Genomic DNA, 14,337 nt, shown 5'->3' with positions numbered 1-14,337 from the left:
TTAAAGTTACTTCTAAATTTCCAATATACTTAAAGAAAGCTGAATTAAATAAAACTAATTGTTTTTGCAGATAGATCTTTGAAAGCTTTTCTGTTAATTTCTACTTATGAGAGAAATGCTTATCAAAAATTTTATCCGACTTTTTATGTGCAAACATTTCAAACTTCACTAAAGATCATTTATAGAATGTATTAGTTTAACTGACCTCTTTTAAGATCAGAGAGTTTAAAATATTATATTCACATTCAGTAAGCACAGTAGCATCCTTCTTATCTGAGGGTCTAACAGCGTTGGATGTGTGTTAGTCGCTCAGTTGTGTCCGACTCTTTGCGACCCCATGGACCACAGCCCACCAGGCTCCTCTGTTCAATGGAACTCTCCAGGCAAGAACACTGGAAAATGGATTGCCATTTCCTTCTCCAAAAGCTTTGGATATGTGCAATCAAAAAATTCTCCAGAGCAACCCTAACAGATATAACAAATTATATCTAGCAAATGTAATCACATCATAATCACCAGAACCATTAACCAGATTTGATTTGCTTGATTGTTTTATTTTGCTTTTAAATTTAATTTTCTTGAAGAATACATAGGAATACTTTGAAAGATTACTTAATCTTTCAAGGCTTATTAAAAAAAAAAAAATAGCACCTGTAAGTACCCTTACCTATCCTTATCCAACCTCTGAGTTCTGTTCCCAGAGGTAGTTGTTTTAAATTCCTATGCCCTGAATACTTATTTAACCAGAATTTTTAGTCATTGGGAGGATGGAGGTGGGTTAGTGGAAAGAAATCATAAAAAAATGAAATCCTAATTATACAGTCAAAAATCAGTAAGAAATCATCTACAATGTAATATACTGTGATAATATTTCCTTTCAGTTGGACAGTTTATATTTTTTGCTTGGTTTTTCTGGATCTTGAAAGTCTCTGACAGAGCTGACAAACTTTTGTTATAGTCAATCACATTCAGGTATTCTACCAATTTCTTTTTTCCTTCTTGGGAATGACCTTCTTAGAACCCTCTGTCCACCTGCTGCATTCTTCGGTGGATTGTTCTCAAGTCATGCCTGTCACCTGCCATCTTGGTATTTTCTTTTATCATCAGCCTGAGAGTTCCTTTCACTGCTCTTAGATCATACAGATTTATTTTCCTCTTAAATATATCCTAGTAAAAAGAAGTCCTTTCAGAGGTGTTCATGTTTCAGTGAAAAAAGAAGGCTTGAGTACTGAAGCTTGATATTCCTGATTATTTGACTAAGGCAGATAATTTGATTTTTTGAATCTCATTTCTCTGAATTAATTAGATAATGATTCACAACCTCTTTTCAGTCATGTATCTTTTTGAAATTGTGATGAAATTTCCAGTTTCCAGGTTCTTATTTCCAGAAAACTGTATGTAGGGAACAAACAAAATTTTACATCTGAGTCAAGCCCCAAATGAAGAAGTTCTGGGTTAGGTGATTTAAATGTTTTAATATTTTAGCATTCTTTGATTTTGTGTCTGTCATTCAGTAGTTATTCATGTTATATACTAGGAGGTATCACTATAAATAAAAACCAAGAAATTTCAACTTCATTTTCTTGAATATTTCTTTGCTTGTAACTCACTTCAGAGTCACCTTTTTTACTGGAGAATGGTGACATTTTCGTAATTTTGTTTTGAGTAATGAAAATGAGCTACCCCCAAAGACCATTACTTGATTTATGGACTGCTGTGGACATAAATTCTAATATCAGATGGGAAATTTCCAGGAGAAAAATAAGTATACATAAATTGGTTTTAAGTATTCAATGTGTGTTGATGATCTAGGTAAATATCTTGTTAAAAAAACTTTTAATAAATTGCATGGTTTATTTTGAGATTTTAAAAGTTCACTAGTATCTAATTCTAAACTTCATTTTGTACTGTTATAGCCATCTATAGTCATGAATTTGAAAGTTCCTGTTGAAGCAAAGTGATTTTCAATGTTAATTTGGAAGACTCATTTAACCCTCAAGAATGGTAATAGAAGAAACCAGAATAGTTTTTGATTAATATTGGGCTTTTGAACTTTTTTTTTTTTTAATAATATACTGCTTTTCTTTCGCATTTCTCCTTTCTTGTTCCTGAGAAGACGGGATTATTTATCTTTCAGAAGGCATCCTAAATAGGGGCTTAAGTTATAGGAGGTAAAAGATAATTGACACACTAAGTATTTCTTTTAAAAAAAATACAACCTGTAGAGTTCTATTGTAAATATGTAGATCATATTATGAGAGAATGAGGTTATGTTTTCAGGAAATGAATATATAAAAGCAGAGTGGCCCAGATAAAACTCCAGATTTGAAGGAGGCACTAGTGACACTGTATAGAAATAGTAAGATAGTGAACTTACTTTATAGAACTGAGGAAGAACTATATACATCTTGGTCATTGCTTTTATGGAGTCAGTAGCCAGCAAGAAAATTGGAATGAATTATGTTTAATAGCTTTTAAATATGAGCCCACAGTGGAATTTATTTAGTAGTTTAAATGAGAAACTGGCCTTAGTATCATGAACTTGATTGATAACTACTGTCAACTATTGATAGTTGGGAACGTTAAATTCTCTACCATTTTAGTAAAGTTCAGTTGTGTATACTTGTGTGTTTGTGTATATCTGTGTGTACTAAGGACATATGTAAGGCATTTCAGAGCAATAACTTGCCCGGGTCACACAGATGGTTGAGAAGTATTAAGTCTCAACTTTCATTTCCAAAAACCTGTGCTATTATTTGCAGTAAGACAAATCCAACTCAGCCTATCTTTAGCAAAACAAGGGACATTTTTTGTCTTTCAAGCTAAACCATGAAAAGTGGTGAAATGCATCTCAGGGTTGACTGAATTCTAAGACCAGAGCTTCATCAGAGGTGTCTTATCTGTCTCTTTCTTTCCTACTTTCCTTGAGCTAACATGTTTCTTCCTGGCACGTACATGCAAAAAACTTTCCTTGCTGTAGAAATACGCCCAGAGGGGCCTCCACACTCCTTTTAGCTCCTTGAGGAGGATGTGTGGAGGACTGGAATACAGTGGGTTTCCTACCAAAACTATTCCCAACCTTTTTCCCTGTTGGAAGAACCTCTATTTTGTTAGGGAATTCATTATAGAGCAGTGTGGCCTGGGAGCATGTATCTAGTCTCAGAGGGCATGAATCCTGATCAGTCTAAGCCAGTCTGGAAGTCTATTTCTGTTGCCAGTGATTGGCTTAGAAAGAGGCACATATTCCATTTCTGGCTGATGAGATATGAAAACTTCTGGGGAAATCTTCCATCACTTAAAAAGAGACCCAACAATAATAATAGCAAAAGCTATATAACATTTGTTATGTACCAGGCATTTTCTAGGTTTTATATATATATATATATATATAATTTAACATAAATGAATGGAATGAGATACAGGGTCTGCTACCTGTCTCTGGATGCTTTGGGAGAATCTCTGCTGCCTGAAGCTGTGGTAAGCAAACTTGCTCCCCAGAGGGGAACAACAGGCAGAGTTGAAAGATGGAAAGAACCTGAATATTTCAGGATTTTTTTGAGCCATGGAATTAACTAACTCTGGAAATATCTTACTTTGAAACTTCTTATTGTATGAGATACTATCCCCTCATTTTTTTCAGCTACTTGAAGTTTAATTTCCTTGCAGCTGAAGGCATGCTAAATAATTAACCAAGAAATGCTTTCTGATGATATGTAGTTTCCTGTATAGTCTTTTTTTTTTTTTTCCCTTTGAATGGTTATGGCAGTAGATACAAGATTAACATCTACCAAAATAGAAGTCCTGAGCCTCAGACCAATGGATTTATCACATTTTCTCTCTTTTTTTTTTTTTTTTCTTGAACCATATTCTTACAGGAATCATTAAATCTTCAATGTGATTTTTAAACTGCTGTGCCTTATAGTATGATGTGATTAAAAGAGCATTTGTATTTGATTTTGTGACATTGGTTAGCTTGTAATATTGAGTGTGTTATCTAATCTGTGTGAGCCTCAATTTCTTTTCATCTGAGGAGATTAATGCTTCCTCTATGTGCCTGAAAGGGTTGTGAAGCAGTAAATCAACTTTAAATACAGTTTTTAAAAAGGTTTTTATTACTGGTTGATGAATTGTTCATATGCAGTATCTCTCTTAAAAATGATTTGAGTTTGAATTTTATTTACAAAGAAGAAACTATGCTATACAGTGGTCAGTTCACTCCACCCTGAGGTTAGCTTCAGCCCTGACCCTTGAATTGTTTAGCTGATGTTTCCCCTTTTTGTTGAAGCTAGTTCAAATTAGACTGTTACTTGTAAAAGAGTCCCAACTAATGTATAGAGAATATATAAATTTTATTGAGGTATGATACATACTCAGAACCACACAGATTATAATTTATTATATATATTATAAATTTATATCTATATTTACAAACTGAGCAACTCCTTGTGTTCAGGACTTTGTTTGCTGTTTACAAAATAGGACTCAGATCAAGAAAGAGAATGTTACTAGCTTTACAAAACCTTCAGGCTCCCTTTTAGTCACAGCCTGACCCTTTTGACCAGTGTATGAGGCAGTATGTCTTCATGGTAACCAGAACACAGGTTTGGGGGTTGGCAAAAGATTTTGAATCCTTTTTCTTGAAAGCATGTATGGTTCTGGATAAGTGTCGTCTCTGAATTTCACTTTCATGATATATATAAACATTGTCCTTTATGCTTGCATGCTAAGTTGCTTCAGTCATATCCTTTATATTTACTTGAGGATTAATTGATGACATATGTGAAGTGTTAGCAAAGTGCTCTTCACAGGTAGGCCTTCAATGAATGAGAGTTATTTCTGTTATTATTGCTTCATGTTCTATGCACTGATCAGAGGAAGTTCCACTAACTTATTTCAGAGTGCTTTATTTCATGGATTCTAAAAATTCTCATGAGGCTAAAAAGATTCTTATTTGTAAATAAAAAACCTGAAATATCAGTCTTCTGATACCCAGTATTAGAACAGTGGGTATTTAGTTGATATTTAACACTCATACAACAGAGACATGATGAAGTGTAATTTATAAACCTCAACTTTCTTTGCTTCAGTCACTGCTCATTTTTTCCACCATTTCCTTTTCAAAGTCACTTTCTTGCCAAAAATAAAGATTTTTCCTAGCAGAAATAGATTGGTTAGTTTAGTTACTGAAATATTTACCTTTTCACTTAGGAATTTTCTCCCCTATTTTGGTCATGAAGTTCTTGAAATTTTCCACTCTCACAGTCTCTCCAGTTTGGGTGCTTCTAAGGTAAATAGTTTGAGTTTGAATTTCATTTACAAGGAAGAAGAAACTATGCAGTCGTCAAAATAGTTTGACTTTAGAGATCATCTGGTTCCTGTTAAACTTTTTGCTTCACTGATAAGAAACCTGATGCCTGTAGATCTAATAACTTGATCATAGTCATGAATTAATGATAAAACCAAAACTCAAGTCTGCTTTCAGGCCGCTCTTTTCTCCTGTACTAAGGTTGCTTTGAAAAACACACTGAAGAAACTTTTATAAAATTCATCTGTTGAGTGTGAACTTTTTAAAAAAACTTAAAAAAAAAAGCTTCATTTAATCTGTAGATAAACCTTAAAAGAAAGCTGAGCACCGAAGAATTGATGCTTTTGATCTGTGGTGTTGGAGAAGACTCTTGAGAGTCCCTTGGACTGCAAGGAGATCCACCCAGTCCATCCTAAAGGAGACCAGTCCTGGGTGTTCATTGGAAAGACTGATGTTGAAGCTGAAATTCCGATACTTTGGCCACCTGATGTGAAGAGCAGACTCATTTGAAAAGACCCTGAGGCTGGGAAAGATTGAGGGCGGGAGAAGAAGGGGATGACAGAGAATGAGATTGTTGAATGGCATCACCGACTTGATGGACATGGGTTTGGGTGAACTCTGGGAGTTGGTGATGGACAGGGAGGCCTGGCATGCCGCGATTCATGGGGTCGCAAAGAGTTGGACATGACTGAGCGACTGAACTGAACTGAAACCTTAATAAAGAATGTTTTATGTTCCCCAACTCCCCTTCCAGCTTCTGTCCTTGCTCATCCCTCTTACTGTTCCTTGGCTTCCAGTTAGAAAGGACTATGCCATTGTCTTTCAGTTCAGTTCAGTCACTCAGTTGTGTCTGACTCTTTGTGACCCCATGGACTGCAGCAGGCCAGGCCGCCCTGTCCATCAGCAACTCCCAGAGCTTACTCAAACTCACATCCATCGAGTCGGTGAGGCCATCCAACCATCTCATCCTCTTTTGTCCCCTTCACCTCCTCCTGCCTTCAGTCTTTCCCAGCATCAGGGTCTTTTCCAGTGAGTCAGTTCTTCACATCAAGTGGCCGAAGTATTGGAGTTTCAGCTTCAGCGTCAGTGCTTCCAATGAATATTCAGGACTGATTTCCTTTAAGGTTTACTGGTTTGATCTCCTTGCAGTACATTGTCTTTATTACCTCTTTAGCCATTGGTCCTCGAGTTGCTGCAGTCTGGCTTCTGCCTCTGCCTTTCTGCTGGAAGTACTCAAAGGTCAGCGGTGATAATAAACCGTTATTAAAACAACACCTAGTGCTTCTTGTGGATTTACTGGGTGTCAAACACTGGGCTCAGTGCTTTGTTTACATTGAAGGGAGAAACCTGGAGAATCAAGGCCATGCAGGACTTGCAGATGTTTTTGACTTAGTTGGATAAATTTTTAAAAATCAAGTCAACATGAAAGAGCAGAATATTTCAGATAAAAATATGAACTTGGGGAATATGCTGTCCAGTTTGCTACAGTCCTCATGGTGAATATATGTGTACTTGGACCTGCCTCACCTCTCCTTTATATCACCTGTCTGACCCCTGTAGGAACATGGTTTACTGTCTGCACTTTACATGGATATTCAGGGCTTTTTAAAGGTAATTTCTTTTGTGAGAGTGTTTGAAAGGGTGTCACCTTTTTTTAAAAAAATAGAATTAATATACATAGGTATTGATTTAACATTAATGATTGAATGATGATGATAATGAAGGTGCTTAGCACTGCCACGTATTTAAGTAGCATCTGTTTTTCAGAGTGCTTCCATATTATATATTTTCATGGTTTGATTTACTGTGATGATGAAATGGATTAACTTGGTGGCTATATCAAGATACTGTAAGAAGTTGTATAAGATTTCTAGGACTTTCATAATTGACCACAAACTGGATGGCTTAAAACCACAGAGTTGTATTTTCTCCATGGTTCAGGTTGCCAGCAGTTCAAAATCAGCATCACTATGGTTGGTTCCTTCTTTTGGGAGGCTCTTGGAGAGAAACTGTCCATGCCTGTCATGTAGCTTCTATGCAAACACAGTCCTTGGTGTTCTTTGGCTTGTAGATGCATCATTCCAGTCCATGCCTTCAGCTTCACATTGGCTTCTTCACTCTTTCTGTACTTCCTCTTCTGTTCCCTCTTGAGAATAATGGAATTATTGTTATTAATTATTGTTATTAATAAAAATTTGGATACTTAAAGGTTTTGGTTAATAGTTTTAAAAATTGGACATTTCTATATCTGTTAAAATAGACATCATCAAAAGAAGGGGGCAATTTTCTTTTGTATTTTTGATAGCTCTGTATTTATTGCGTTTAGTTGCTCTCTCCTTTGCTCTTTGCTTTAATTTCTAGAACAAATAGCTTCTTTTTTTTTTTCTTGTAAAATGTCATTCTTTATCTGAGATAATTTGAAATACTTTTTTTCATGATTAAGGAGAGGTATTTTAGGAAGGAACAAAACAAATGATGCATTAAAAAGTGGATGGAGTAGGATAATTTCTTAAATTTAATAGCCTAATTTTACATAGTAACTGTGAAAAACGAACCATACTCTTTGATACATATTCTGATACATTTCTTCAAATAGCCAAACTTGTTTTTAAAAAATTGACTTTTTCCAAAAATTCTTTTACTGCAAATGGTATAGACATGATCACTTTTTAATATTTTCCTGAATTGTGGTTGTTGCTAATTGTGGTTTAATTGTGTTCATTGTGATTTGGTCTATAATACATTGTCGTTTACGTGTGCTCTTTTCTCATGAATTTTCACTTCTTTGGCCTTATCCTCATTTGTTTAATCAGTTAGTAAAATTGTAGGTAAATTCATTGCACAGGGCTCTCCATATCCCCAGGTAGTGTATCCACAAGTTAAGCCAAACTCAGGTCAAAGATGTTCAGGAACAAAAAATATTCATAAAGTTCCAAAAAGCAAAATGTGATTTTCCCAAGCACCAGCAACTACTTACATAGCATTTTACATTGTATTAGTTATTGTAAGTAATCTAGAGATGATTTAAAGTAAACGAGAGGATGTACATAGGTTAAATGCAAATATTATGCCCTTTTTGTAAGGAACTGGAACGAATCCCCTGTGGATACTGAAGGAGGACGTGTCTGAAGCAAAACGTGAGGGAAGATTCAAGGAAGTTTCTCTTTGGGTAAAAATTCAAGTACTCCAGTGAGCTGATTCTGCCGCCAGCTTTTTCAGTGACTCAGAAACTCTTCTTTCTGTTTTTTTTTTTTTTTGGCCTGAGGCTGTCACTCTTTGAGGTTGCCTTGTGTTAGAACCTTGTTTCTAAGGAATCAGAAATGTAGAGAGGGAAAAAGGTACCTTAGAAATTAACCTTTTTAGTATCTTTATTTCACTGATGAGGAAACTGAGACACTGAGAGATAAGAGAACTCAATAAGGTCTTGCTTTTATTTATGTGTTTGTCTTTACCTAGTCTAGAGAGCTGTCAACCATACTATGAATTATTGAATTTCACTTTTTGAGCAAGCTTTACCTGTACTTAATTGAAATAGTAGAGTCAGCTCCCATGGATGAAGCAAATGGAAACAAAACAAAACAAAACAAAACCTTGTAGGATTTCCTAGCAAAGTCCTTCTGGGCTGCTACATGGTAATGTTTACACACTCCAAGGGGATCCATATTCAGTCCTCCTTAGTATTAAAGTACTAAGTTAACAAAAACAGTATTAATAGAAAATTATTATTATTAAAGTTTTTGAAGTATCTTTCCCTGTGTTCAGATATTATGAATACATAAACACGCAATTGCTTAATATTTTATGTTTGTCCTGTTTAGAAGTTGAGTATTTGGCGATAGAAGGTTTTTGGTTTTGTTTTGCAAATATTCTGGTATGCCAGAACTAGGAATATCTACAAAGTACATAACTTCTTTGAAATACTGCAGTTCTCTTATTTGCTCATCAGTCTTTTGTGGGGGGTAGGTGAAATATTTATTCCTTTAAAAGGAAATATTCATTTGCCTAGAGCAGTTGCTGGAGATACAGTGCCTAAAAATTAAAGTAGTTGTTTACACAGATTATGAAGAGATCTAGGAGACAATGTTATTTGAAGAGAGTTGAAGTTTTTCACTGATTAAACCTTATACCTGTAGGGAGTTGGGAAGAAAAATATTAATATTTTATGACATACTAGAAAACTAGTCTCTAATCTTTTTCATTTGCTGATGAATAGATTTAAAATAGAAATGTTAGTCAAGGGTATAAGTTTGCCAATTATATTCCAAATATCTTGTAGTCAGTTTATCTTTAACCATGGTAACAGACAGAGTGGTGAAATAAGTTGGTAAGTTGCCATTGACAGCCTAAAATTAGGCAAATGTACCAGCTTTTACAAGGCCTGTAATATCTAAAACACTGATGTTAACCTGCTCTGTGTTTATAGTTCACAAAGAATGACATTTATAAATGGTATTTAACAGGGTAACTTACAAACTAAATTGCCATTTGCCAAATGGCACAAGGAGTTTATTCAAAAGAAGACCGTTAATTCAATACCAAGGACTGATTCACAAGAATAAAAAGCTGGAGAGGGTGTATTGCCTAAAAATTTCCTATTTGAATTTTTGCCCCAAATTAACATCCTTAAGATACACTTGGTCATTTAAAATGAAATGTTGCTTTAGTTTGCTTTTTGTGTTTGGTGTCTTTTCCCTTCTCCCCCTATGGTGGGATTAAAATTACAGATAGAGAGTTCTGATTTATCTAGTTTATTTATCTAGTTTATCTGGTTTATCTAGTGAAGAAGTGGGTTGGTGCATAACTGTAAACAAGTAAAAGACAGTATATAAAGGAAAGTAAGGTAGCCCTCAGTGTCTGATTCTGTGTGACCCCGTGGACTGTATCTTGCCAGGCTCCTCTGTCCATGGAATTCTCCAGGCAAGGATACTGGAGTGGGTTACTTTTTCCTCCTTCAGGGGATCTTTCCACCCAGGGATTGAACTATGTCCCTTCCATCTCTTGTACTGGCAAGCAGGTTCTTTACCACTAGCACCACCTAGAAAGCCAAAGGTAGCCTTATTAAAATTTAATTCTTTAATAGAGTTTTGGGGAATCAGAGAATGAGGTATTATTTTTCCAATATCAAAATGGTAGACAGAAGGATGTTTTAATTAAAAAGTAATTTTTAATTACTGGTTTGTGGCCACAGCACTTTACGTGGTTCATTTTTATTTACTGGTAGAAAACTAGGAGAAATTGTTAGTGAAGCCTCATTACATTGACTTCATACAGGGAAAACTCAGTACATTTAAGTTTTATCAGTACAGTTTGACTTTCATAATTAAAGCCTTTAAAAAAAAAATCAAGACTTTTCCCTCTCTCCAAAAATAATGTCCTGTTAGAATTTGTACCTGTCTGGATTTAAATAGCATTTATGAGGGGCCTGCTATTGTATTAGGCACTGAGTACTACCCTACAGCAGCTCTGCATCATGGGAGAACCAAAGTACAAACAGAAAACGATTATGTAAGTGCTACAAGAAAACCCTAGACGCACTATGGAAACTCATGTAAATTTGTTCTTTTGGTCCCCATTCTGTTACTACTTGTATTTTCTAAATAGTTCTCAGATTTGCTGTAATCTTCCTGTTTTCATTGTTTCTTAATTCTTGTTCCAGTTAAATATTTCTTCCTTAGAGACACCAGAGTGATTTATCTTAAATGAAAATTTGGACTTATATATTTAATAACACTCTTCAAAGACTTCTCACATATCGTATAAACTCACATTTCTTCAAAAACCATAAGGATTTAAAAAAAAAAATTCAGTTACCTTTGTAACCTCTTCCAGCCTTCAGCTCTCACTGAATTAATTCCACTTCTCCAACAAGTAAAACTTTGACATCTCCCCATACTGTTTTTCACCTTACTGCTTGAGGTGCCCACTTCGTTGTTACTCTGCCCCTGCCTTGTAAACTAACTCAGTTGATCCTTAATAGGTAAAACTAGTATCTTCCCCTGAAGGACATCTTTCATAATCCCATGGAGACTGGATTATGTGTTCCTTGCCAGTGCTCATATAGGAAATTTATGCATGCTATCTGTAAGGCAAGAATATGGAGATTTTTATTTTCTTAATTCTTTCTTGTTTTTTTTTTTTTTAAACAACTTTACAAACTAATGTGATAGTTACTTACCACTTTCAGAAGTCAACACCATTCTTTGTTTTTAATTTTCATTGTGAACTCTTGGCTTTAAAGATACTTGATAATGTTTCACCCTGTTGCAGTTTTTGATGCTCAGATTGTTGTGTTGCCAATAGGAGATTATTCAGGTTGGCTTTTGAGTCTCTTTGGCATGACTAGTCAGTCAGTTAGTTGAATCACTCAGTCGTGTCCGACTCTTTGTGACCCCATGGACTGTTGCATGCCAGGCTTCCCTGTCCATCACCAGCTGCTGGAGCTTACTCAAACTCATGTCCATCGAGTCGGTGATGCCATCCAACCATCTCATCCTCTGTCGTTCTCTTCTCCTCCTGCCTGCATGACTAGTAGTGTTTGTATAAATTCAGTTATTTTTCTAACTCTGTGTTACAGTGGTATTTTGTTATTCTAGCACTTACCACAGATTGACTTGCATTATAATTAATTCCCCCTGATAATCCATAAGGGAAGGAATTGTTATCTTTGTAACTCTATTATTTATTTCAATGCTTTACTTTTTTATTTAGAGCTTGGTAATTTTTCTGCTTTGATAACAGTACTTTCAGAAGACAATACTTAAATTAAACTTTTGGTTTGTGTAGTTCTTTATTATATTGAGTGCCAATGATGTGCCATATACCAAGGCAGACACTTATTTTGAGTAATTTGATGTAATTTAGTAGTAAATATGAAATAGTCTCTGTATGCTGAATATCTGTTACATTAAGTATTAAACATAATGCTTCAGCTTATAGTAGCAATAAAGGACAGAAATGGTATGGACCTAATAGAAGCAGAAGATTTTAAGAGGTGGCAAGAATACAGAAAAAAATTGTACAAAAAAGATCTTCACAACCCAGATAATCACGATGGTGTGATCACTGACCTAGAGCCAGACATCCTGGAATGTGAAGTCAGGTGGGCCTTAGAAAGCATCACTGTGGGGGAACACATGTATACCTGTGGCAGATTCATTTTGATATTTGGCAAAACTAATACAATATTGTAAAGTTTAAAAATAAAATAAAATTTAAAAAAAAAAGATAGAAAGCATCACTACGAACAAAGCTAGTGGAGGTGATGGAATCCCAGTTGAGCTATTTCAAAACCAAAAAGATGATGCTGTGAAAGTGTTGCACTCAACATGTCAGCAAATTTGGAAAACTCGGCAGTGCCACAGGACTGGAAAAGGTCAGTTTTCATTCCAATCCCAAAGAAAGGCAATGCCAAAGAATGCTCAAACTACCGCACAATTGCACTCATCTCACACACTAGTATAGTAATGCTCAAAATTCTCCAAGCCAGGTGTCAGCAATACATGAACTGTGAACTTCCAGATATTCAAGCTGGTTTTAGAAAAGGCAGAGGAATCAGAGATCAAATTGCCAACATCTGCTGGATCATTGAAAAAGCAAGAGAGTTCCAGAAAAACATCTACTTCTGCTTAATTGATTATGCCGAAGTGTTTGACTGTGTGGATCACAATAAACTATGGAAAATTCTGAAAGAGATGGTAATACCAGACCACCTGACCTGCCTCTTGAGAAACCTATATGCAGGTCAGGAAGCAGCAGTTAGAACTGGACATGAAACAACAGACTGGTTCCAGATAAGAAAAGGAGTACGTCAAGGCTGTATATTGTCACCCTGCTTATTATATGTGGAGTACATCATGAGAAACACTGGGCTGGAAGAAGCACAAGCTGGGAATCAAGATTGTTGGGAGAAATATCAATCACCGCAGATATGCAGATGATACCACCCTTATGGCAGAAAGTGAAGAGGAACTAAAAAGCCTCTTGTTGAAAGTGAAAGAGGAGAGTGAAAAAGTTGGCTTAAAGCTCAACATTCAGAAAACGAAGATCATGGCATCTGGTCTCATCACTTCATGGGAAATAGATAGGGAAACAGTGGAAACAGTGGCTGATTTTATTTTTCTGGGCTCCAAAGTCACTGCAGATGGTGACTGCAGCCATGAAATTAAAAGATGCTTGCTCCTTGGAAGGAAAGTTATGACCAACCTAGATAGCATATTCAAAAGCAGAGACATTACTTTGCCAACAAAGGTCCATCTAGTCAAGGCTATGGTTTTTCCAGTGGTCATGTATGGATGTGAGAGTTGGAGTGTGAAGAAAGCTGAGCGCCAAAGAATTGATGCCTTTGAACTGTGGTGTTGGAGAAGACTCTTGAGAGTCCCTTGGACTGCAAGGAGATCCAGCCAGTCCATTCTACAGGAGATGAGTCCTGGGTGTTCTTTGAAAGGACTGATGCTAAAGCTGAAACTCCAGTACTTTGGCTACCTCATGCGAAGAGTTGACTCATTGGAAAAGACTCTGATGCTGGGAGGGACTGGGGGCAGGAGGAGAAGGGGGTGACAGAGGATGAGATGGCTGGATGGCATCACCAACTTGATGGACATGAGTTTGAGTAAATTCTGGGAGTTGGTGATGGTCAGGGAGGCCTGGCATGCTACGATTCACGGGGTCGCAAAGAGTCGGACACGACTGAGCGATTGAATTGAACTGAACATTCCCTAAGTGTTTTCTCTATGATGTTAATAGGTGTTATTAGAATAGAGGTATTTTTATGGTCAAATAAGTTTGGGAAATACTGAGTTAAACAGAGGTTAACAACTTTATTATAGGATTTCATAGTTTATGTGTAGTGTTACTGCCTATAAGACAAACAGAAGAAACATGTTTAATTTTTCAGTTTGTTTAATTCCCTCTCCCCCACCCCCCAAATATCTGTGTAACATACTGAGGAAAATGCTGGCCAAGTTATATAAAAGAGTGCAGTGCAGTGGAAAAGGCATGTTGTTGTAAGTCAGGACTTGAATTTCTTCCCTGAA

The 14,337-nt window shown here is 36.0% G+C and overlaps 1 protein-coding gene across 29 annotated transcripts in view; it reads left to right on the top strand.

Moving 5' to 3' along the window:
* The window catches only part of PHTF2 (putative homeodomain transcription factor 2), a 202,469-nt gene that overhangs the window by 43,574 nt on the left and 144,558 nt on the right, over window positions 1-14,337 (top strand). For 26 of the 29 annotated variants that reach the window (XR_009494148.1, XR_009494147.1, XR_009494146.1 and 23 more), the window contains exon 3: window positions 8,389-8,474. The exons of the other annotated variants lie outside the window; for them this stretch is intronic. Coding sequence is in view for 4 of the 26 variants with exons in the window: in XM_059885602.1 (XP_059741585.1) it covers window positions 8,389-8,474 (86 nt within the window). In the remaining 22 variants the exon portion in view is untranslated. The remainder of the gene's footprint in view (window positions 1-8,388; window positions 8,475-14,337) is intronic. 29 annotated transcript variants of the gene reach the window in all.

Source organism: Bos taurus, chromosome 4 (genome assembly GCF_002263795.3).
Source record: "Bos taurus isolate L1 Dominette 01449 registration number 42190680 breed Hereford chromosome 4, ARS-UCD2.0, whole genome shotgun sequence".
NCBI lineage: Eukaryota > Metazoa > Chordata > Mammalia > Artiodactyla > Bovidae > Bos > Bos taurus.
The sequence above is the reverse complement of the archived record's forward strand: the minus strand, read 5'-3'. Positions and strand labels throughout refer to the sequence as shown.